The 25,652-nt window shown below is 46.0% G+C and overlaps 3 protein-coding genes across 9 annotated transcripts in view; 1 reads left to right on the top strand and 2 right to left on the bottom strand.

Moving 5' to 3' along the window:
- Positions 1–3: 3 nt before the first annotated feature.
- LOC135389109 (uncharacterized) lies at positions 4–7,372 on the bottom strand. Its single transcript, XM_064619100.1, has 7 exons — positions 7,021–7,372; positions 4,982–5,197; positions 4,526–4,785; positions 3,741–3,952; positions 3,471–3,635; positions 1,571–1,858; positions 4–471 (listed from the first exon to the last, which is right to left on the bottom strand). Exons 1-7 carry the CDS (start codon positions 7,029–7,031, stop codon positions 205–207), a joined length of 1,419 nt encoding a protein of 472 aa, XP_064475170.1. The 5' UTR covers positions 7,032–7,372; the 3' UTR covers positions 4–204.
- Positions 5,587–7,026, bottom strand: LOC135389110 (serine/threonine-protein phosphatase 2A regulatory subunit B'' subunit gamma-like). Its single transcript, XM_064619101.1, has one exon. The coding sequence runs from the start codon at positions 6,962–6,964 to the stop codon at positions 5,639–5,641; it is 1,326 nt and encodes a 441-aa protein (XP_064475171.1). The 5' UTR covers positions 6,965–7,026; the 3' UTR covers positions 5,587–5,638.
- A 2,333-nt stretch (positions 7,373–9,705) lies between the features above and the next one.
- The window catches only part of LOC135389107 (tensin-1-like), a 160,725-nt gene continuing 144,778 nt past the window's right edge, over positions 9,706–25,652 (top strand). For all 7 annotated transcript variants that reach the window (XM_064619086.1, XM_064619087.1, XM_064619089.1 and 4 more), the window contains exon 1: positions 9,706–9,867. In XM_064619086.1, the coding sequence (XP_064475156.1) occupies positions 9,715–9,867 (153 nt within the window). In that variant the 5' untranslated portion in view covers positions 9,706–9,714. The remainder of the gene's footprint in view (positions 9,868–25,652) is intronic.

Consider the following 25,652-nt stretch of genomic DNA (forward strand, 5'->3'; position numbering starts at 1 on the left):
ATGTAGTAGTTTCATTACCAACTTTTTATTGTTTCACATATAATGTCGGGTAAATTTAGTGAAGAGTGACACTGCTCATGCATGCTTAAACATTTCAAGCTTTTTCAGTTTTGCTCTGTGAAAATTGTCTATGTATCACATGCTCTGTAATGTGTTTAATTTCATTAATAAGAGTGAATCAAAAATTGCACTTCATCTCACTTTTTAAGTGTTGCAATTGCAAAACAAGTTCATTAGAGAAGCATAATATTCTGTGGGCTTCCTGAAATTTAAGGATGTTATCGCTGCAACGTCTCTTCCACATGTTTTACTGTCTTTGTTCAATGTCTGGTGTTTTGGTTTGCAACAATTTTTCTGCAGAGCAGAACTCTGCACATTGTGATGGACGTGCACTTGTTGCTGATGAAGTTGACAAGCAGTCAGGTGCCTCCCTTCACTGCACAGTTTCCAGATATCTTCAACATCCTGAACCTGTTTTGGTGAAGAGGGGGTGAGAATATTAGTATGTTTGTTTTTGTACTTTTAATATAAGTGAACCTTTTAAGGTGCCCTGCAGAGAGCTTTTTTGTTTATCATGTTTTGGTATTGTAAGGGCAGCTGAATTGTGCATTTTACTTCCACACATCAATGTTGCGTCTGTGATGCAAAAGCAATAAATCCCGTGCTCAATTACCCTTTTTTCCCATGTCACAATTGTGACATATGACCCACAATATCTGCGCTTCTCACGTGCATTCTCAGGTGGAGCAGTCTGGTGAGGTGTTTTCTACAGGAGGGGTGGTTTCACACTCTTACTTCCACAGTTTTCTACCTTCTGTTGTCATAAGAATATTACAAAGTCTCTTTATACTGGTGAGGCCGTGAGGGAAGTATGGCCATCGCTTAATTCAGGTTTTAACACTTTAGAGCTCATAAAGTGGAGTTTGCTTCGTATTTCTGGGTCACATTAACTTTGATGCTTTTCATATGACCTCGCTTAAAGGAGCACAGAAAGCGTTCCTGTCACGACCGTTTTTCAAACCAAGCCGTTAACCTGACTGCTAAAACGCACCAAGCGAAGTGATTCACTCCACAGATGGATACATATCGTGGAATTTGATTTTGAAAATTGCGACCGCGCGCAACAGTGGCAATGCCCGCCGCACTAGCTGCCAGAGTCGCATTGGCGTCATCGCGGTACAACCCGCTAACTGGTTTGCTTGTTTGCAGAAGCCTTTTCTGCTAACTGCAGAGAGAGAGAACTGGGAGCAGAAAGGAAAAAGAGAAAAAGGTGCGAAAAGTGCCGGCCCCTGATTGGAGTGCGGTCTCTCTTGTAACAGTGATGACATCACAATCCCCTCGTTTCGGCTTGCAGAGCGTGAACGCGCGTGTCCAAGAAAAATGCTGTGTACAGAGAATTTTTGTGTTAGTTGTCATGTCAGGTTACGTCAATTTGGTAATTCTCCAGAAATGGAAAATCTTTTGGATGGCTTTCTGGGCCCCTTTAAAATGAGCTTTTCCTCCAGTGAATTCTCACGTTTGCCACTTAGCAGCATAAAGCGATGTTGAATTTCAGTTTGATGCATAATACCTGTTTGTGGTAAGATACATGTTCAAGGAGCTCTTCCTTGCTGCAGGCAACTAACGGACAACTGGCATTCTGCTGTAAGTGCCGGCAGGAATGTGAAGAGTAGTTCTTCCGCGACCCTTCATATCCATACAGGTGACGTATGCTGTAGCTGAAGCGCCTTCTGTCTTTGTTCCACGTGTGACTGCAGGATGAACTTTTGCTGCAGGTGCGCATGTATTCCTGCGACCAGAACTTCAGGGCTTCGTCCAATGGGAGGCCAATTTCCTTGAGGAACAGCGTGTACTCTATCTGAAAACGTACAGTTCTCTTACACTGGGGGCAATGTTTATGCTTTCGTGATTGGTTAAAATTTTTCACCATCTGCACCGGTTCAAAGCAACGTGTAGCAGATGCTAAATGATTCGGATGCTTGTGGTTTTTTGCTGTGTGGTACATTTACGTTTCCGTATTTTATAAAAGGCAATAAAAATTGTCCCATAAAATTTTTATACATTTCGACTTATGCCAGGAACTCTGATAATCCCAGCATGTTTTTTTTTTTCTTTTTTCAAAAAGAAGATTAAAGATTCTCCATTTAATGCCAAGACTGCCCTACGTTAATGACATACCCCAAATGCGAACATTGAATCGCCTGCAGTTCCAATGTAGCATACACACAGTTGAGCTGCACAGAATCCCATTATCTCTGATGTATCCGATAAAAAATAAATATAATTAGGGTCCAACTTTTTGGGTTGAACCAAATTTCTCCCAAATAATCTCCCTCTCCTCGTGTCACTTTCGGGCCCATTTGGGTTAAACTGTACAGCAATCACGTATAACATCGTATCAAGTATCACATACACTTTTGCATGGTGATCTAAATGCATGTCCGGTGTAAATTTCATATCAGTGTACCTTGCGACTATAATTTGTGAGAAGTGCATGTTTGACCAAGATACCTGCCAGCCTTGCTAGACAAAGAAAAAAATCGCCTCCATAACACCCGATTGCACCCCCAACTACGGGAAAGGGCTTTAACATGGAAAGACCACACACTAAATATAACATCCAAAATTGTGGAAATCTATTATACTACACTGCTGTTCAATATTTTTTTATATGGTCAGTGCAGACCTGACAAGCTGTACCTATTTGATTTTATGCACTGGACCCCCGCTTATCCGGATTATGTTTATCCAGATCTCCCGTGATCCTGAAAAGAACCAGGGGGATGGATTTCAGTCCATGCTATATATATTTCGTTTATCCGGGCTTCAGTTTCCGGACTTCACGGAGATTTCCATCATGTGGCTAAAGTAGCCTAGCACTCGGGTAATCAAATAAATATTCATCTAATTAATATTCCTTGTCCCAGCTTCATGTGGCTAAAGTAGCCCAGCATACAGCCCAAATAAATATTAGTACATTCATATTCCTTGACTCGACTACAAGTAGGGTTGCCACCTATCGTAGTAAAAAATACCGGCTGAGGGAGAGGAGGCGGAATAGTGGGAAAGGGAAAGTGGGTGAGGGATGGAGAGCATACAGAGAGAGAAAGAAAGAATAATAATAATAACAATAATAATAATAATAATGAATAACTAAGAAAACGACTGGTGACTACGGAGTTGGTTCTGTGCTCCAGATTTATTCAAGCTGTAGTGGAATGTTGAAGGGAAAACCTCGTAAAAGCCCCTGTGAAAGGTCTTGAGCCACAAATACCGGCAAAAAGCTTCCGCTATAACCTTACTACCGGCAGAGCGAGCAAATAACCGGCCGTACCGGTATAATACCAGCCCGATGGCAACCCTAACTACAAGACTAGTAGCCACAAAAAGACAAAACTGAATAAAACTTGAAATCAAAATGGAAGTATCTGACATTTGTTTTCTTCGCTGCATGTACGAGCAAAACTTACCCTCATTGTATGAGGCAATCTGTGCACTGTTCTTAAGCGTCTGTGATGGTGTGCCATGCATGGTGGGAAAAATTTAGCCACTGCATCAATGCCACCTGCAGTCAAGGCAACTCCTCTGCTATCGAGAGAAGGCCGTGGCTGCCTTGTTCTATGCCTGTATGTAGCCTAAGTTAGAAACAAAAGTGACAACAAAATTAACGTGATTCTTGTAAGCTGATACGTAATGCCATCTTCTAGTGAGCTGAAGTACAATTGCCGAATAAAACGTACCCGTAGAAATGTCTGTATCCTAGTCATGCGCATGTCCTCTTCCATAGCGCGAAAGACTGGCGACTGGCTGAAATGCACTATGGCATGGTTCAGCACGGTATCAAAGAGAGATTCCAAGACTCCATTGATAGAGGAGGTAGAAGTGATAGCAGAGCCATTCTTCAGTGTGACAAGACGTTGGTCCACCAACCTTAGAACGTGTTGAAATGGAACTGAAAAATGTATTAATGCGATGCAGAATGACCTCGAAGCAGTTATCCGTGGCAAACGATAATGAATGTTAGGTGAACTTTTCACGAATAATTCTGCGCAGTCAGACAGCTGTGACGTGCTGATTGGCTCTGCTTGTTTCGATGTGGGTGATATCTGACCGTTGCTCGAAGTAGCTCCAAGAGCACAAACGTTTGACAGAAAAAATGATCAGGAAGCAGGCAAGCTTACTCAAGATGCTGTGAGACTGATGAAATGATGTTTCCCAAATTCTACAGGCTTTCACAATAGATGAGATTAGGAGGCAAAAAACTCAGAGTAAGAAAGCCACTTTTTGAGCATTGCTGCCACATCTTTGATACAGAAACTCTACAGAAACGTTTCCTCTCTCATACTGTTAAAAGCCTGCAGAAAGAAATGAAGACTGTGTGTCTGGGGTCTTTGTGTTTTAAGTTTATTAAGTGTTTCGTTAAATATGAAGCTGAGAAACGAAAATAAAGCACTTGGATCCAGAAGAGTAAAGGGCAGTCAAATGCCGAATATGAAACCTTTAATTAATGTTGAATTTGCCTTACTAGATAGAGTAAAATGTTGACCACCGCGGATGCTGTCCCAACGTGCTAAAACAGTTCTCAACACCCTTTCAAGGGTACTTAGGGCTCCTCTGTACTCGTCACTCAGGTGACATTGCCTCGTTGCTTCTACTTCGTGCATGGCATGCTCAAAAAGCTCTCGCTTTTCTTCCCAGCTCAGGGTTTCAATCCTGTACTTGAACAGCATAGACTCTGCCACAACCAGCGCATCAAGCATGTTCTGGTACCTGCATGACGTAAACCTGCAATCATTTAAAAATTTACGTTAGTGTGTTTCCATTTCTGTTCATTTGTTGGCCATATTTAGTCAATTGCATGTGACTGTGTTGGACACATTAGTATTGATGAAGTTGCGTTTGACCTGACATGAGATGGCTTTAACTAGGTTTGAATTAAAGGTTGCATCATGAGCACGAGAGAAGTTATTAGAATATTCACCTAAGAATAAAATGTGAAGCAATATCTTGCATGGACCCTTCCACCAGGCAGTCCGTATTCCGAAAAACAGATTCGCACTGCATTAGTTGATGGATGGCAGAAAGGCATCCCTCGGTCTCTCTGACAGCTAGTAAAAACAAGAGCCGTTTTTCTCCATAGCCCTGCAGTCTCTCAAAATGAACTCGACCTGAAGGTGGGCAGATGTAGAATACCATCCTAAAGGGCACAAATGGAATCATGTAGATGAGCTTTGCAATGTATTAAATAGAAGGGCACGTGCATTATTATACTGTTGTTGCAATTATTACAGCCTAGTCAGTATTAATGAGCATTTTATTGATTGATCGAGGTTTCTGCAAAAAAACGAACTTAGCGTAGCTCAAGTCAACCGTATACCTGGCGTATTTTCTTCACGCTAGTCTTTGTGCATCATTAAATTATTTTTGGGAGAATTGTGCCGGCATTGCCACTCGTGAAGTGTTATATCGGTAGCATGCGCCAGTAAGAGAACTTTGAGAATAAATTCTCTCACTTCTTTGGCCATTTTTGTGTAACTTAGCAGATTAATTGTATCTTTCTTAACACCGATCGATGTACAAATGTAGGATCACTCGGAAATACTTTATTAAAAACGAAACCTGGTCACCAAAAAATGTTCTAAACTTCAATCTCTTCACGTAGATCACTGACAAGGGCCTCCCTGTTCTCGTGAGTCCAGAACCCGTTGGCATCGATCAAGATGCTAACAACCACATCGCCCTGGCCGCAACGGATCAAGTCTCTCAACGTTATTTTACATGGGTCGTCCGGCTTAACCATATCAAAAATTTCATCCTTGACATCTTCGAAGTTCACTGGTTCTTGGCTGTTTATTGCAATCTGCTCCTGTATGGCTTTGAAGAAATAATTGAGCGTGAATGCATCCAGGTATCCCTGGCTCTTGACATCCAAGATACGAAAGAGGTACTGTAAGGCCTGTGGTTCCTTGCGGTTTTCTAGCGCGAGCACAAAGTCCAGGTATGTCTTGTAGTCCATGTCGTGGTCATAGGTTTGGCACACCTGGAACAACTGCTGGATGAAGACATTAGTGAGCGTACCACGGCCATAACCAGCCAGCTCATCCCTGCTCAACATGCCATTGTGATTCTTGTCCAGGTTGAGGTAGTCACCGTAAACTTTGAGGGCAGACGGTGCAGAGAACCAGTTAGACATTTGGTCCGCTCTGGACAGCTGGTCATTGCGCAGTTCGAGTAGGTCATCAAGAAAGGGACAGCTTAAGATGTCGAGGATTTTTATTTTGCCCGTACGGAGTGGATCTAGGAAGAAGAAGAATTTTCGTACAGCTGTGCAGATATAAAATTGGTGAAAAGACTTTTCGAGCCCTTCAAGTTGGATCAAACTCGGCATGAGTTCTCTGATGTAACATTCCAAGTCCGGTTCTCTCAAGTATCCTTGTCCAGCGAGGTCGTACAAGGACAAACCCACACGCGTCTGGTGAAGCCACACTTTTTTCATGACGTAGGCGAAGAAAAATCTGATTGAGATCTGACCGTAAGGGTCGTCGTCCTGAAGAAGTTTGTTGAACACCTTGGCAGTGAAAAACTGTGCCAACTTGGGGCCGCATTCGTGGCCGACTCGCTTGAAGTCCTTAAAATCGATCATAGGTTTGTCTCGTGCAGGCTGCGATTTGTTTTCGTCCAGGCGTATCCAAAGTGCTTCAAGTTCGTCGTTCTCGAGAAGCTCTGAATTACGGCGCTGCAAGAACAGAGCTCGTGATTCTTCCCGCAATTTTTGTTGTAGGATGTCTTCTTCGGGTGGGAGTTTGTAATGGAAGCGAGGTACGCGGGTATAGTCTTCCTTTGCAGCAGAATCTTTCTTCGCGCAAATGTAAAGCTCGGCGAAAAGTTCATCCACAGATCGGTTACAGGAGTCTGCTTTCTTCGGTGCGGCAGCAGCACCCCGCAGAGCATCCCTAAGGTTCATGTTTTGAGCCTCACACTGAATAAATACTTCAGTGCATGCCTTTTATTGCGGCTTACCTTAACAGCATGCAGAACCCATCGTAGAACTCATCGAAGACTATAAACACAATAGATGGGAGACTGAAATGTCGGAGTTATGCAACAAGCGCTAAAATGGTTAAAATTCATGCTTATCTGGCACTCTGGCCAAAGCAGCCAAGGTTCACTAACTGCTGGTGTGGTTAGCGTAACCTGTGTAACTTAACGTCGATTCATTTTTCTTTTTTTGGCCATGGCCTAAAGTGGTTGCCGTTTTATATGACTACTAAATAGGACATGTAAATCTCAGAAACTTCTAATTTGGATAGGGATACTCGCTAACAAGCAAAACACTAGTGCTTGCGTTTCCTGGCAGATGGCGACGGCCACTGGCGACGGCATTGTTAAACCACCAAACTGCGAAACCTTGAAATCTTGCGTCTCCTTAGTCTTTAGCCCTGAAAAGCTATTAAATTCTGTCTGCCGTTTTCTCTGGAAAAGTCTGCTATTCCTTCAGAAGAGTAAAAAGCATTTGTGAAGTTATCGCAGCATACTACTGTGCTCGAGGGTACCGTTCATGCGCAATGTGGGACCAAATGCGAAGTGGACAGTGTGGTCAGTAGAGCGGTATATTATTATAATGACTTAGTTGTAGCTCCAGAGCTGGAAGTTGTCTTCCATCAAGTATTCTGTGAACAGTAGTACGACATATTTGAAGTAGTAATGCAAGTACGCACATCGAAAACTTTGTTCATGCTATTGCAAGTTCGTCTTTGTCGACGCGGCGTAAACTGCGGATTAATTGTCTGTGTTGGCGCTGCCAGAAGACGCAGGACCGGTAGAATCGATTTCCACAGCACGCACTACGAAAGATCTCTCAAGAAATACTTGCCAAAAAAGGCAAAGGTGGCCCAAATATCCAGCAGGTACGGGCAGAGCCGTCCCGAGGCGAGCTACCGCCTGAGGCACGATTGCGTGAAGCGCACCTCTTGATTCTCATTTAATTATACAAACTAGCTCCCGGAACCTGCCGTCCGGCGCCCCGTCTGGTGAAGGCGCCTGGGGCGGTTGCCCCTCTCGCCCCCCCCCCCCCCCTATCTGGAACGGGTATCTGGGAACGGGAGTCACCCTCGCGGAATTCCGACACCACAGGAATTTTTCCCTTCACCCCCACACCCCCGTAATACGCTTCCGAAAAAATCTTACCCCCCCCCCCCACCCCACACACACACCAAAAAAATAAATATAAAGGCCAAACGTCAGAAAAGCCGCAGATGCAGGTATATGTGTCCCCCCCTGGGGTGGGCATGTATTATAATGCGTTGTTAGTAATACATAGGTGACTCCACGTAAGATCAAAGCAGGCTGGTCCGGACGTGGTCTCAGATTTTGCTTGAAAAATTATAGAGGTTGTTAGCCGATATCTTTAGGTGACGAAGCCGTTTGTTTGAAGGTTCCATTCCATGTTTGTTGCCGAGGGAGAAGAATTAAGCGTGAAGTCAGGTCGAATTTGCTTTTATCCCACTTTTCATTTGTCCGAAGTTTGGCCTCTCCTGGCGAGACCTGACGCCCGGAAGAAAACCTTTTGTTGTCCACATAGAGGACAGAGGTGTACAAAAATGCTCTACGAAATCCGATCTTTATGTAAAAAAAGAAAAAGGCAAACTTACCTGTTGTGTTCAGGTCTGTTCGTAGCACCTGTTGAAAAGTCTCTGACGAGCAATATATCATTTTGTTCGTCCGGAAATATTCTTTGCGGTTTGATATTTGTAGGTGCAGCGTGTCACACCCTGTAGACGCGCACAAATGGGAAAAATCGGAAAGTAGGTCATGTATACATTCCAGCTTATTCCTAAAAAGCAATTTATCACCTTTATATAAATATCCTTTGTGTGTGTGTGTGTGACTGTCAAGAGGTTTGCGGTTTCACACTGTTTCAGAAGTATTATAATACGTGTTTTTGTGCAGTATTATGTACTGTTATACAAAAAAATGCATTACTGCCCACCCTTGAATCCCTGCAACACCCCCTGAGATTAAAATCTCACGCAAATCCCTGTTCAATTTGGCGATGCCCTCGCGTCATGCGGGGGGTGCTGTGGGTGCTGTCCGCACTTGTACCTCCGCTTGCTCTCTCTTCTATGACGTTAATTATGACGTTAAAAACAACATCTCTGAGCCATCTATGAGCATGTCATTTTTTTCTTCTGCTTGGGGTATGTATGATATTGTTGTTCAGCGTGTACTCCCTGGTACGGAAAGGGTACGTTCTTTTTCTCTTTTTTTTGGGGGGGGGGTGCTACCCTGTTGCTCCCGGTAATTTGGTTGATATGGGCCCCCACTGTGAGGACACGTCTTACGTTGTCCAAAAAGGCTAGTAGTGCTCTCAGAAAAGTAAAAACAAATATGTGTAGGCTTTATTCCATGTTTTAGATAAATATTCCCACCCCGACGAGATATACAAAGAGACAATAACAAAACAAATACAAAACACTAACAAATAGCGCAGATCCGAGATCCGCCACGGTGACGCCCGTCCCGCGTTCCTCTCCCGTTCTCATGTTTGAACTCCAGGGGCGCGCTGATCGGCATATCGGTGCAGAGAGCTGCCGGACGCGAGCGCGCTCTTCCATCGACACCGTCCTGTTTTGTTTTTGTTTTTTACAACAGTGGTGCTGTAAGCGTTATTGCTAAGGATTGCGCATGTAATTGATTCTGACTCGGATTTTGTGGATGCCCAAAGAGTATCAGTTCGCTGCATTTGTGTGCCCAGATTGCAGTGTGACGTTCGCGACACTGTCGCATTTGCAGGCGCACTGGTTGCAGGACCATCGGAAGCAGACGACAGTTTGGCAGCAATGCGCGGACATTGGCTACAGCGACACGGTATGGAACCGTTCTTCTTGTAATTTTCTGTACGGATTCTAGTCAGTCAGGTCAGATTCTGGCCTTGTTCTATTCAAGCGGGTATATCGCACGACACTGAGGATGTTTGGCGGGCGGAGTATTGCCGTAGAATGGATTTCGACTATTCGGACGTCGCGTGCCGCGCACCACATTTCTTTATGGTAATGAACTGTGCGCTATATTCACCCGAGCATAGAACTCTGCGGGAATCCTTATTATACCGCGTGATAAAAATCATCGGTGTTAGTATGTTTCAGGGTTGTCGGATTTATCCGAAAAGCGTACGCTGGTAAAGTTGCGAGCAATTAGAGTTCCGAGGGCTGAGCAATAAAAGTCATTCCTTGATCTTTGGTTCGCGGGGTTCGTTTTCTTTTGTGTAGAGGTTGCCTGACGTCGCGGGTTACCCAGCCCCTGCAACCAGAGATTTCTTTACACTTCGGCAGGGGCGTGTACACTCCCCTTCGATTTTTTTTTTTTTTTGCAACACCCCTTCCCTGAAATTTCTGAGGTTGCACAGTACAGCTCGGCTGCTAGTACTATCGATAGTGCAATCGAAAGTCGACAGTCGATAGTACGAAAACTATCCACAATACTGTCGATAGTATACTGTCAATCTACTCCCAATTTGAGTATACTATCGGTAGAATACAGACCAATTGTCTTCTTACAAGGGCAGCTAGCTGGGAACGTAGGCAGTAACTGAGACGTCATTGTTTGCAAGTTACCGCGTAACAGAAAGCGTTGTTGCGAGACACTTTCTCATTCTTTCTGCCGTCTCACAGCTGCCGCTTTTTCTCCGAATACTTACGCGAAGAAATGGGCTCCGATCTGGTACCAAGCTGCGAATACATGACAAAGCGCCATTAAGTACCCGGTTACTCGGCGAGTATTGCGAATGAATTCCTATAAACTGGCACTGTACAAATCAAAGCAGCAGTCTGAACTAAATAACCACAATCCAGTTTTATTGTCAACAATCTCCCTTCAGTGCCACTTTAGGTCTTTTCGTATCGGAGCAAGGGCTCACTTGGACGTCAGCAAACGTTTGCACGCGTCACTAAACGCTTTGTTTTTCTCGTTTATCTTCGAGACTACCAGGATTTTCGGTACCTTCTACATCCTCTCCTTCGAAAGGTATCGCGGCATTTCGTAAGGATAAACGTGGAAGCGTTATTTGCGTCGATGTGAACCTGCAGGCCAAGTCTTACAGCATTTGAGGATAAGCACCGAGAATACGGTACCTGTCATGACCCATATGCAGTTCAACCACAGCGAATGGCTGTGCTGGCACAGTGATTGGGAATAGGTGACGTGCTTCTGACAACCGATAGGTCTGAGCCAAACCATGGGCGTACCCAGAGGAGGACAATATCACCCGCGATATATTTGCAGGTCGTCGAGGTCAGATATTGAGTATAATTGTTGTCCATCCTTGTTTGACTCTCGGTACCCTTCACCATGGATTCAGATGTCGTCATTATAATCAGAGGCTTCAATTGTCACCAACCTACGGGTTACATCATTGCTGACTGCCGCAGCACGTGACAGTCTGTATATGTCGCTAGCTATGTCGTATGTAACTGTTCGGTACTCATTGCTGTGGAACAGTGCGTACATCACGGAATTATGCAAGTGCTGCAAAAGCAGCCCCTGCTGCTTTCACGAATGCCGTCCCTCGTTAAGGAAAAAACATATCGCACTATTTAGCATCAAAGTAGCGATGTAGTGGCTACAACTAGGGCGAAAGCCTGGTGATGCCTTTGCTGGAACACAGACTGCGGGGGAACATTTTACGAGGCACATCCATCTTTTCATGTCCCTTCTTTTGGGTCTGTGCCAATGAGGTCGCCAAACAATGGGCCATCTTTCTTCCTTTTCTTCCTTCACTAAAGAAATCAATAATGAAGAGATCTGCCTTGCGGGGCATAACGCCCACCCCAGAAAAGTAGCGGAATTCGGAAAATGCCCGACGCGTGCACTACGGGGATGACAATACCTGCGCAGAAAAGAGGAACAGCGCACCGTTGATAGTGTCCACCATGTCCACCCTATTCAAAGACTTTGCACCGTACACTTTGTTGCGTCTATCACCGACGTTTGCTCGATGCCCGCAGTCTCCAATCGGACACTGTCGATGTCCTAGTGTACTTGGGCCTCCTCACGCATTCCTTCTGACAGGCCTCAGTGGAGCAGTTGGTATCCCAAGGTTGCGGGTTGCGACTTCGGCCTAGGATGGCACCGACTCAGACCAACCAATGTGGCGTCGCTCGTGATCATAGCTGTCTCGCGACGTAAAGCTACGAGTTATCGTTCCTGCTGAACAACGGCAGCCTTCCCACATCAGTTCAGAACGGTAGTGTGGCCAGAAAAAAATATTTCGGCAGGGGTTCTACGGGAACTTTACATGTGGGAGAGGATTTTACCCTCGTTTTCCCTCTCTAAAATGCACTACCGAATATGCGACTTCGGGGGGGTTGAACCCCCTCTTCTCTGGTTACGCCACTGGTTAGTCGTGCACCCATCTATGAAACAAATACGTACCACCATGTTCGGCATCGGCCGACAATTTACATTCTCTTTCTTCTTCTTCTTCATATTTCTCGGGGCCTTGCTCCGATTGGTGCTGTAGGGAATGACATTTTCGCCTTTTTCCAGCGAGAGAATTTCGCTATACTCTCAACACGCTCTTGTCACGTATATTCCATCGAATAGCAGTCCAACTGCGCCACTATTTCCCGTGGGATTTTCGATATCCTGGTCAGTGCATAATCAACGAGGAATAAAAGGACACGTACCATAGTCGGAAATCGAGTGAAACAGTTGCGGCCGTCACTTTAAAGGAGCAATGAGGCGACGATTAACGTCGCTCGAAATCCTGCCTCATCTGCCAAGCTGTCCACCAGGAGTCGCCGTGCAAAATATATTCTCTCTGCGGTGCGTTATAGCTGTGCAATCAAATTTACGAGAAACAGTCTGGGAAAGCAGCCGCGGACGGCCGACACGATTCTCGCGTGACATATTGAAGGCTCCGTGCCTTGCTTTGTTTTTTCTTCGCAGCTCACGCGCCGCTTATAACTTGCTTGAACTGTGTCGCCGTACGTCATTGGTCACGTGTGGGGAGTAGCATACGTCACGACGTCCTCTCTTTCTGCGATGCGCCCTTTTCACGAGGCGAAGGATTTTTCAAACTACAGTCACTAAACAGGGGTACAGAGTATCGCATTTGTTTTCCGCGCCGGTGCCGCCGCTCGGTGTCCGCGATTGGGCCGATCGTGTCACGTGGTTTCTCTTTCCAAGAACACCCTTTCCCTTGTTTCTTTAGCGCCGTCCATGTTCAATCCCCTCCATCCAAAACCGGTTTCCTGGGTTGCGAGCTGGCTCGAGTGCGCGCGTTCTCCTGTGGAGAAGGGGAAGATTGGCGTCCCATTGGACCCAATATGGCGGGCTCGCTCTCTGGCGTGGCTCAGTGTCGCTACTCTGCTCCCTATTTAGTGACTCTCTTGCAAATGTGTGCGATGCGAACAGAGACCTCGCACTCGCTCTGTAGGTCACCTGTGCTCATCGTTCTTTCGCAGAAACTCATTTTTATTTCTTATTCGTTGGTGAACACTCCGCACCGAAAAAAAAAATAAAAATCGGCAAGAGAACGGTCGTCTCACGAGAGAATTTTAGCACCCAACTTTTGCAATGCTGATACAGCTGACGCCGCGCCACGGCGATCTGCAGCACGAGTGTTCTGGAGAGTGCACGTCACCAAATGAAAGACCAATGATTGGATGACTCCTTTGTGCGAGCCGTGTGTTATCCAAACGTAAGGAGGCACCGAGGAACCAGCTCCCGTGGATCAGTGGTTAGCGTACTGGCCAGCATGTCACGTCGAGACTGGGCGGTACCTGGGTTCGGATCCTGGTGCCGGCTGTGCTGTCTGGGGGGTTTTCCTGGGTTTTCCTCAGACGCTTTCAGACATACAGGGCGTCCCAGAAAACGTGTCATTGAATTCTATTTTTTTAAAAACTACGCCACCTAGAATCATGCCGTCAACGGCATTTGTTCTTACTAGGTTTTTGCCACCTCCGGATGTGCGTGTCATGTAACCTAAGTTTAATTATGTAAATTTTTGCGAAGTGAGCTCGGAAATTTGGTGGGGTAAAAAAGTGACCTTTATCACTTTTTTACCCCACCAACATGAAGAGCGTGCCGAATTTACTCAAATCATCAGTCAGTCATCTATGTTCGTGGCATTCAAATTCAATACGGGAACCGGAGAAAACGTCCCTAGCAGAAAGGTCCCCGGAGAAAAGGTCCCCTCAGCAGTCCCTATCCCGTGGAGTTATACTTTATCGCACGTAACTGATATCAGTGACAACTAGAGCGCAAACTTTCACGTCATTTTTGTATTGCTCACATGGTCTTGTACTTGAACGCTTAAAACGCGATTCTGGTCGAAACCCATGGGACTGATTAGAAGAGTTCCGCAGAGATGTAGCAAGTGGTTGGAGAAGAAAAAGAGAGAAAAAAAAGCAGCTACCGAGCATGGAAAGAGGGAAATCTATTGTTGTCCAACGGCTACTTCGGCCCCCAGGAACTCGACACCATGCATATTTTCATGATTCAGATTTAAAAGCGCACTTTTAACTTAACTTTAGCACTTTTAAAACAGATCGCTTGTTCGCTTCTGGCTGTTAGCTCTATCCGCTGAACCATGTCCCAACGGCCAGATAACCAAGGACACTGCCCTGTCAGGTGTGTTGGCCATTGCCACAAAGAGCATCATGAGTCACCCTGAAATTAGTGGACCAGCTTTGACATATGCCATCCGAAACCTATGAGCAGGCCATGTTATCGAGGGCAGAATATACATCTTCTTCCTGTGTTTGTCTCGGTAATTCTAGTACAAACGAACTGCCATTTTAACCAGTATGACACGCATAGGATTGACGTGGGGACGGAATGATTCCCGAGCAGAATAGCCATAGTACGAGGACCTGAGATTCTGTATATCGGGTGCCGCATTCTTTCATAGCAAGTACGATGCAATATCTTTATAGATACGATACCCGATACGTATATATCTTATTTGTGATATCATATTCATAGATATCATTATGTACCTATATGCAATATCTTTAGAGATTTCAGTTCGGAGTTGCATACATATTTCAGAAGCTGTTAGTGCACAGTCATCCGCACATCAGTGAATGCACTGTGTATACGGTATTAAAAACTGTGTTGCCTAAAAGCGCAGACCAATAAAAGAGAAGGCAAGAAGCGATCTTTGTGGGACGCACTTGTGAGGGGGCCTTTTCTCCGGGGACCTTTTCGCTGGGGACGTTTTTTCCGGGAACCTTTTCTCCCACACCCGTGTTCTGCTCGTGTGTCCCGTGTTTCCTTTCTTCGGCGCTTTACCATGTTTCCTGACACGTACCAACTCTCTCAATCTAAAGCGTGCTCTATAAGTTGGTTCAACCTTAGGATCAGTATAGGCGGACCAACCGTTGTCATTGCCGACGAATAATTCCCAAATATAAGCCTCGAAGGCCTTCTTCCCTGAAGCCAACGAGGGTCTTTGAAGAATATTAATCAATCTAGACGCACTATAAACTGTTTGTGCGCTTGGGTCGGCCCAAATATAAGCCATCGATTGATTCCAGATTTACCGTTCCAAATTTAGAGGGGACATTAACGCCTTCTGCTCCCGACTTTGTTCTAAAGAGATAGCTTTTGTCGTCCGCGTCGATGGTTAAGATGCGTAGAAATATCACAAGCACCGTTACGTTTTTGCTATGATATCATGGATGCCAGAACGTTGAGTGTCGTAGTTTGCGTCAAGTGCTGGCATCGGTGAAACGATTGTCTTGCCTCGATGCCGAATGAGTTCGCGTTGGAAGCCAACCAGAAAATGGTCACTCTTGATTTGTAGAAAGCGCGGGTCCTTTTGTGGCAATTAACGCATAAAGCTTGGTTCACACTATTGCGTTTCATTGCGTGCGACACAAGCGATCCGCACGCAAGTGTCTGCCGCGTCTTTCGTGACTTCCTTGTCCACGAAGCGTTATGGCAGAAAGCTTTGCGTCCACATTTAAGCTAAGGCAATAGTGTGGGCAAGTTGGTACATCACGAACGGGAAAAAACAGCGCGAAAAACTGGACAGACAGAGAAGACACGTATATACATACGGGGAGCGCTGAGGACGCCTGGTCCCGTCCGAGGCAACCCAAGTTGTGGTATCACACTAAACTTTTTTACGCCCTTTTGAGTGTAAGGTGGGTGTACCATAACTCACGCCCCTTTGAGTGTAAAAGTTTGTAGTTGTAATGAAATGCACCTATCTCTTAGGGTGTATTTCACGACACACACACATACACACCTCTGAAAGGGTGTAACATCTACTTAGCGGGTGTGCGGCTTGTTGGCCTACGATACCCTATAACAAACTGATTCAATAGTTGGTGTGGCGTAACGTGTGCAGCTTTGGTTCCGTAGTGAGTGTATCATGCATATCAGCCAAAGTAAATGCATAACATGAACATGTAATGCATTGTGCAGCCTTGAACCATTGCGCCATTATTACACCCTTAGTACACATTTAACACGTCAATATAGATGTACACACCCATCTAGGATCAGCCTCGAAGGGGTGTAATATGAGTGTGATCTGGGCGTATATTGCAAAATACACCCCTCTTACACTAGCATAGGTGTAAAAAAGTTTAGTGTGATAGCCTTCGGCAGCGACAAGCTCCCAGTATTGGAGGACTTTGAAACAACGAGGTAGGCATAACATGTTCAATATTCTTGATGGAGAATTTATTCATAAGAGGATATACACATCCTGATTATTCGAGTGTTATGTCTAAGGTACAATGGATGAAGGATCAAGTACAGAAAACCAGAAGCATATCTTGACAGAATCGTAAGCACTTGGCATAATCGAATGTTCGTTCCACATGTTGATGATGCGTCGATAGATACATGCGTGGTAGGCGGCGATTGGTTTCCCGCTTGCGGCTCTGTGCGAACTCGGTGCGTTCCGCTGCGGCAGGTCTCGCGCGCGTCTGCTGCCACGGCACCGACAGTGTCGACAGACGTGGTCAACGTCACGACCGACGCCCTGGGCCGACTTCTAAGGGAACTGTGCCGACATATATGTCTGAAAACGAAATCCGAGGAAAATCCAGGAAAAGCCCCACACAGCACAGCCGGCACCGGCCGGGATTCGAACCCGGGTACCTCCGGGTTCCCGCGTGTGACGACGCGCGCAGGGAATACGCTAGCGTTGCGTTGCGTCACATACCACGTGCGCTCGCCCTACACTCTAAAAACAAAACGTCACCGCTGCATAGCACGCTGTGCTCCAACCATTGTGAAGAATGATAGGGTTATCGCTTCTGATTCGAAGAGAGAGGGGGCGTACGCCTTTTTGTGGCAATTTTCGTATATCGAAATTGCCACAAAAAGGCGTACGCCCACATCTCTCTTCGAATCAGAAGCGACAACCCTATCATTCGCGGCAGTGGTTGGCGCACAGCGTGCTATGCGGTGAAGTTCTGTTTTTAGAGTGTACCGACAGGATCGGAATAGGGCCTCAGGGTACATAATCCGTTTAGAAGGCGTTTCAGAAAAAGGCTCCTGGGAAGGAGGACTTTTCCCGTCGGCCCCGGGGATAAATAGGTCCAATCAGTGCTGCCAACAACATTCCTTTTTACTGAGTATCGCTATCACCGCGAAGCAACTGTGACTGTGGGCGGTGGACAGATGGAGAGGAGGGGGAACAGGGGGTTAATGTGCGTGCTGGGCCGACTTCAAGGGGAACTGGGGCGACATTAGTCCGGAAAGTCTGCCGGAAAACCTCCAGAGAGCACAGCCGGCGGTATAGGGTTCGAACCCACCACTTGCCAGTCACTAACTGTCGCAGTTGAAGTTGAAGGTAATTAACCACCAAGGACCAATATAAAAGCGAAAAACACACACGTTCCTGTGACGCTAACTTGTCTTCGCAATTCATCTCCTTCCTTGGGATCCCCAGCTTACGTGGCTTACTATAATAAACACCATCTTCGTTGCGCACTTCTTTGTTAGAGGTTATCCACATTGCGGGGTAAATTCCGGACATAAGCGTAAGAAATGACGGGGACCCCCCAAATGGGGCCGCTCTCAAGGAATGCAACCGAATCGAATCGCGTTTATTCCACGCGCCCGGGATATTTACATCCTGCGTCTTCATTAATCCCCGTGTCCTTCATAGAGGGCGCGCCTTTCGTCCTTTTTGAGAGGAGGACACCGCTCCTTTGTTAGCATTGAACGTGCGACTTGACAAAAAAACACCCGAATCAAAACGAAACATCTCACGCTCTCGTGAGCGTGTTTCTTTTCCTTTTTTCTTCTTTCTATTTTTTACTTGGACAAAGTGGAGGTTTGTGTACCTTTTAGAGAGGGGCGTACTTTTTGTGTGTGTGTGTTTCGAAGGGAGGGTGTGTGAAATCGGTAGACACACAAAGGTGGGGGAGTTTTTCTTCCGCGGGATGTAAAGCACCACTTTATGGGAGGTCTATGGCAATGTTCTGTTTGAAGATGTCTCACCCATATGGGAAGTTTTCTTTTCGCGCACTATATGTTGTACGAAGGAGAGGTGAGGGCTGTTCCCAAGAATTTTGTAAGCGGGATCTACTTCCATTGTTCGCTTTCTGCGGCTAAAGTGTGGTTACCGACAGAAACGCCAGTTAGCTGGCTCGAAGAATTCAACCTCACCGCATGTATGAAAGCGTCCGCGAAAAGCTGCGAGGACCGCAGAGGACTGATCTGGCTCACCTTCCGGTTTTGACGCGTTCGTCCGAACTTGGTCAGTGTTACGTACAGGTTGGGACAAAAGCATACGCGACACCGGAATGTCGCATTTTTTTTTCATTTCATTTTCATTTGATATCATTTATTTCGACATTAAACACAAGAATACATGTAACGGGCGGCCATAAAGCAGCACGAAGCTGCTTGACTAGGGCACTACCCTTCTACTACTCGTCAGTGACAGCTATTACTAGACATTACTACAAGAGAAAGGAACAAACACATGCACGCATACACAATGTACAACGACAAAGTAAATTGAAATTGATGATCAATCGATATCAACGCGACATCAAGTTCAGGGCGACTAATTGGCCAAGAGTACATGACTTAGTGTGACGGTTACAACTAGAAACTAAATTCTCACAATAAACATTATTCTGATTACTTACGAATTAGGAGCATAATCCTTTTACAAATAATGTTAATGTTCTTAACGAAGATAAGTCATTTACTTTTCACATTCACCTCTTCAGCGGCAAGCCTATTCATTTCTCTATTGGAGCGGCACCCTCATCAAACAGGAGTGCGGACACACATTTTGAGTGATGGATAGTATAGGAGGCAGCGCCGATTAAGAAAATACGCCAGTGGCCTGTTCCGTAAACCTTTGTCTCAAGCTGTACCACTCGACCTGACGCAGGTACACAAAAACATGGCTCTGCGTTCGATTCTTCTTCAATAGATTTTTTTTTTCTTTTTTGCCTGTGTCGCACCCAGTCCATAGGTATGTTACTAAAAAAAGTAACTAAGTCATTCTGCTTTTGAAATGTAGCTTTAGAGCTAGCATTCCCACGTGAAAGTAACTTAGTTACTTTACAGTTACCTTTTAATGTTAACTTTAAAAACTGTTTTACCTCGCAAGAGGTCTCAGGTCCCGAAGACAGCAATGCACGTGTGACTGATTTTGGCTCGTATATTGGAGTGCGAGATAATATGAGGGAACACGAATAGGTCAACTGGAGTTTCCAAAGAAAAGAAGTAGCAACCGGCCGACAAAGCGAATCAGCAATGGCTTAGGTAGGACAGCGCTCCATTGGGGCGCCACCCGAAAATTGGAAAGTTGCAGAGCTGATACACTTTCGAACGAAAACTTGTTTGTCACAATCAGTCTTGGGACCGCTAAGCGCTGACAACTGCAAAGCAGCGAGGGGCAGCACATAGATGCCCAGGCAGCACAATGTACTGAAAGTCGAGTACAATAGGGGTGGACCTGTAGGTGGAAGGCCTTGAACACACTGAACACACTGGTGAAACTAAAGAACATTGATAAGACATATACCGTCCACCCCTATTGCACTCGACCTTCAGTACATTGTGCTGCTTGGGTGTATACACTATCTCCATGTGAGAGGAAAAAAAAAAGAAAAAAGAAAGAAAGTCAAATATTCCGCGTGAACCGAAAACCGATAAGATATTTTTATTTTTTCTTCATCCGGAACGAAAAACAAGTATTCGGTTTCATTCAATCGAGGTTCGATTAAAAGTAGCGGTATTTTCCCGTTTCCGGTTATCGGTTTCGTTTCTCTCCGACACCCTGAGAGGAACGGAACATAAAAGGAATAATACGTGATGATGACTGACACATTTGTGTTTGTAGCCACAGGGTCCACATACGCAGTCCAGAGTTAAAACCGTGTTCATTGACAGCCGTTTTGCTCCCGCCTGCAAGAATATCAAACACAACACGCCGAAAAACCGAATCGTCCTTCGCAAAAAATAATAAACGAAAAGAACTGGATAAAACAAAACACTGAAAAAACAAAAACAGGAACCATTATCAGCGGCAGTACACGCTATAAAAGCAACAAGAACTACTATGGGCAGCTAGGTAGCGGTGAGCACGCTTCATTGCTTCATCCACGAATGACGGGAGAGACACAGAGTGCACGTGGGTTGAACCAATCGGGGCTCGTCCATCACGTAGTCGGGTCATTTCCGGTTGGGCACCGTTTTTGGTGTTTCACTGTCGAGGTCATGTGTTCTCACATATCGTGAGCCCGATTGGAATCTCCAACCGTGTTCAAAACAATGGTTCAAAATGATCGAGAGATATGCCTGCGTAGCGTATCCATTTATACATAAAGGAAACGGGACTTGTTTTGCGTTCTCGCATTGCTGCCCTGCCCACGAGAAACAGCGCCGTAGCTGATCTTGCACGATTGGGGAATACAACCATTGTGAAGCTAGCAAATAACCTCGACGCACAAAAATGAATATTTATCGCTTTGGGAACGTGCCACGGAAAATATCCGACGAGCAGTTTCGAGAAAATGCGAAAAATAAGAAACCTCGATCAAAATGTCAGTTTCGATATCGGTCAGACTGCATATAGATGTGCACCGACATGAGTGAAGATGAGATACGCTGCTCTCAAGTAGACGGCTGCATGGGCAAGATACCACACATGTTTGTCGAATGCGTGCACCCGTGCAGGAGTACCAACTTTTTCGTGACACGCTGTTATATGTAATTCCAAAATGTACACACATGTATCCGTGCAAGATGTTCATCTTCCGAGCTATGGAGAGTTGGGTCCAGTTCATAATAATATAATAATAATTCGGGGTTTTACGTCGCGAGACAACCGTGATCATGAGCTACGCCCATTTTGCCCACCGAAATCTTCCCACACAGGCACACCACATTTAACCAGGGAAGGATAACGGACATATTTTCGTTACCGTTTCCATCTTCGGTACTGCTATATTTTCGTTTCCGTTATCCGTTTCTGATACCAGCTTTTAATTTCATTTTCGTTACTGTTTCCGGTAATGGAACGGCTGTAGAGCTGCGGGAGGACAGCCCGTCCGGCTCTGTGAGCTCCCTGTTTTGCCAAAGTGCTGCTTCGGTGTCACGCGTACACACTACAAAAGTAATTTTACGTCGTTGGGTCGCGCGCATCTTGCAAGACTTTTAAAGAAGTCTAGGAACATGTCTTCAGTCAGTCTTCACTCTGAGTCCAGTGACCCACGATGGGCGTAACCTTCATCCAATGTTCCTTCATCCACAGGGAATGGAGTCACAAAAATACAAAAATAAAATGAAAAGTCACAGCAGTTGCCATTACCCGAATTCAATACCGGACGATAATTTTCGTTTCCGTTTCTGTTTCCGGTAACGAAGGACAGCGGTATGCGTTTCCGTTTCCGTTATCGTTACCATCTCCAATTTCGGCAATATACCGTTTCTGTTTCCGTTACCATTACCCTTCCCTGCATTTAACGTCCCTCGCGGAAGACTGCGCGTCTGAGCAACTTGTACACTTCCACCAAGTTGCCACCGTCCTCGGCCGGATTTGAACCCGCGTTCTTGGGATCAGCAGGCGGACACGCCACCGACTGAGCCACCGAGGCCGACGGTTCCAGTTCACTCGTGCGCACCCAGCTCAGCTCGACGAACAAGTGCAACGGAAGCAGCTATTTCAGAGGGAAAGCTTGCCCGGCATTTCCTAAATCCCAACTAGAACTGACAACGTTTAGTACCGCGCGAACAACGACCATCTGATGAGAAAAACAAGATGGGCCGAGCGATTCCGAGAGGCCAGCTTTTGCCGTCAGGGCGGCGACGGCGTAATTTCGGCTAGACCAATCTTTCCCTGTACTAGAGCCCCCCTACACTTGTGCTTCGTTCGGCTATCTTACACGAAGGCTTCTTAGAAAGTTTCATGGCGTAAGAGCTCCTTGGAAGAATTCCCTTTTCATATCGGGGTGAAAGAACTCCTCGTTGTAACTGGACACCGCGCAGCACCTGGGTGCACCCAGCGAGGTGCGTGACGCCGTTGGGAGGCCTCCTCATTACCTACAATGTGTCGCAGCGAAGGAAGGGCCACTAAAAAGTCAACGATGAAAGATGAAAGTCACTGAAAAGGTTAGCCAGCTGTAGGGATCGAACCCACATCTTCTGGATTGCCGGTCCAGGGCTCTACCAATTGAGCTAAGCTAACACGCCTCCCCAGTGACATTCGGGGTGCGTGGGTTCGATCCCTACAGCTGGCTAACCTTTTCAGTGACTTTCATCTTTCATCGTTGATTTCTTAGGCAATTTGAGGCTTTGTTTGTATCTGTCCCTTCTATGTTGTTCCAGCCTCAGAACATCAGTTTATCTCACTAAAAAGGTTAGCCAGCTGCAGGACTCGAACCCACATCTTCCGGATTGTTGTTTGTGTCAGATTTTCTGCGGCTTCATGAGCGAAATTTGCGACGGTGTTTCATTTATCTTGGGGGATCCCACCTCAAGGGTTCCCTGAAGGGTTTCTCGAATGCAGACATATAGCGGCCAGAAGCGGCTCCAGCCTTACAACCCTTTCAGTACGGCATTAATTCCCACCCCTTGGCGGCATGCATGCTGCTCGTGGACGGTGCGTACTTTGCCGTTTCGTAGGGGACACCAAGGTAGCACAACCGACACATAATCATCGTACCACAAACTCATCAGCATCCAATCACCACACCTCAAACAGTCTTGTCAGTCCATCACGGCCTTCTTCTTTCTTCACCTACACTGTGTTGGAAAGGTGCACCCCACATGCTCATCCTTCGGGGGGCGCCAGGGGTGGGGGAATGCACGTGATTGCCATCACGTGACCGGGAGGGAATCCCAGTCGTATAGTCGTCGTCTTCGTTTTCTCGGAATGCACGTTCCACGAGAAAGCATATAAATCCGCGCAACCGTCGTACGCAGAGTCGTGAGGGGCAGGGAGGGGGGTGGGGGGGGCTCTTTCGCCCTCACCTACTTTGTTGGCTTCCCCCGCCCCTTCACGACTGGACGCTTTGCGAGTCGGTTCTGGTCTTCAAACGTACCGCGCGTGTACCCGGAATTCGGCTCAAGAGACGGTCATTTGGGCGTCCACCGAAGGACCAGACAAGACGTCTTCCATTTCGTCTTTCATTTCGTCTTTTCTGCTTTCTGTGCGATATTTTCTTCTGCTAGTGCTCCAAGAAGTGTCTCGTTTTCTGCGAAAATGTGCGAGATAGGGCCGTGATTTTTTTGTTTTTTCTAAGCGCGCTTGTGTGATGCTCGTCCATGTGTTGTGCTTCTCATCTCGAGTTCCACCGGGGTCAGTTTGGCGTCGTTGTCAACATATCCTGGTTTACTCTACAGTGAAGACCGCTTCGGTTCTCTTGGATGTAAACCGAGGATAACTGGTGTAAGACCGTAGAAATATATGGCGTTTAAGCGGAAGCACCGTGTCGCTGGTTGCCGCAGTTCTTGGTGAAAACTTGCGCTATGTTTGCACCGTCGAAGCACGTTGGATGAAGTGACAAATGAGAGCATCGGTTTGTGCCGAGAAGTGACATGTTGTCGTCGTGTTTGTGCGGAAATCGTGCTCCAAGCAGGGGTCCTTCCACCGTGACGCTCGTAAAGGGCGATAAGGAAACTTACGTGAGTAGAGTTTATGAGCTGTCATTCAATGGATCCGTAGCGAGATCGTATTTCGTGCGCGTCATTCAACTGTGGGAGGCATCTTGCAGGGGATACGGACGTTTCGGTGCAGGGCATTCTGGTACACGATCCTCTCGGTATACACGGCCATCACCACGGTGCATGGACATCCCGGTATACAGAACCATTTCGGTACACACTCTCAGAAAAAAGGGTGAAGCAGTTACACCTTTTAGGAGGTAATAGTTGTCGCATATTTTGTGCCTAAAAGGTTGCAAAGTTCTACCTGCTATCTACGAAAGATAGGGCTACCGCTTCTGATTTGGTGAGCGAGGGGGCGTACGCATTTTTTTGGCAGTTTCGATATATGATAATTGCTTTTACCACCCTTTTACACCCTTTATCAGTCGCTATGTTGACCTAGGTGGTAACTATAGAAGTTACCACCTTTTCACACCCTTTTTTCTTAGAGTGCAAGCCACCTCCAGGAGGCGGGGTCTGCTTCGATAAAAGAGGGACTAGGTGAACCTGAACGCCCATCGAGACTGTACACTCTTAAAAATAAAACTTCACCGCATAGCACGCTCCTAGCCAACCATAATCTCGAATGATTACGTTATCTGCCATGATTTGTTGAAAACGGGAGGCGTACGTCTTTTTTGTGACACTTATGTTGTTCATAAATGTCACAAAAATGGCGTACGCCTCCCGTTTTCAACAAATCAGGGCAGATAACGATATCATTCGAGATGATGGTTTGCTAAGAACGTGCTATGCGGTGAAGTTCATTTTTAAGAGTGTACCTGTGTGCCGGACAAATGAGCTTGCAGTAGAGTATTTGCAACCAATATGAAAAATAAAAATGAAAAAAATAGGGATAAGACTCGGCGAATAATTAGTCCCTACTCTGAGACTTATTATTCTTGGCACGACCGTTTCCGTCGGGGAAGGAAACTATGGATAAACAATCATGTAACTCGATTCGATCAATTATGTGACGCATTCGTATTCATGAACTAATAGCTCTCTAGTTTTCGCGGGGTTTTTTCATCCTATAGAGAGGCGGTATACGTTAGCAAATGTATTTGGGTAACGTGCGTTTATGAGACATATCGTGGCCATTGCTGTTCTCAGCTTCTGCAAGGGTCCACTTTTTGAGGCAGTCATCCTCGGTACGGGTTGCCGTTATATCCCACCCGGTACCACCTCACTAAGTCTCATTACGCCCAATAATCCTTTAATCCCGAAGTATCTCGCCCCCCACCCCCTCTGTTTTTAGAGTGCAGCGTGCTAGGCGGTGAAGCTCTGTTTTTAGAGTGTAGGCAAAGCGCAAGACACGGGGTTTTTCCCTCTTGTCTTTGTATTATTCGGCGGCTTATATTCACCTTGGTCAGATACCAAACCGTCCACATTGCTCAGGGCCTCTGCAGATATCATTTACAAAGGTCTTTCATATGCAGTTCATCCGCGAAGCTCTCATCTGTCAAAAGAAACATTCTTTTGACAACCGTCATATAAACAGTGCTTCTATATGC

The sequence above is a fragment of the Ornithodoros turicata genome, chromosome 3 (assembly GCF_037126465.1).
Source record: "Ornithodoros turicata isolate Travis chromosome 3, ASM3712646v1, whole genome shotgun sequence".
NCBI classification, from domain to species: domain Eukaryota; kingdom Metazoa; phylum Arthropoda; class Arachnida; order Ixodida; family Argasidae; genus Ornithodoros; species Ornithodoros turicata.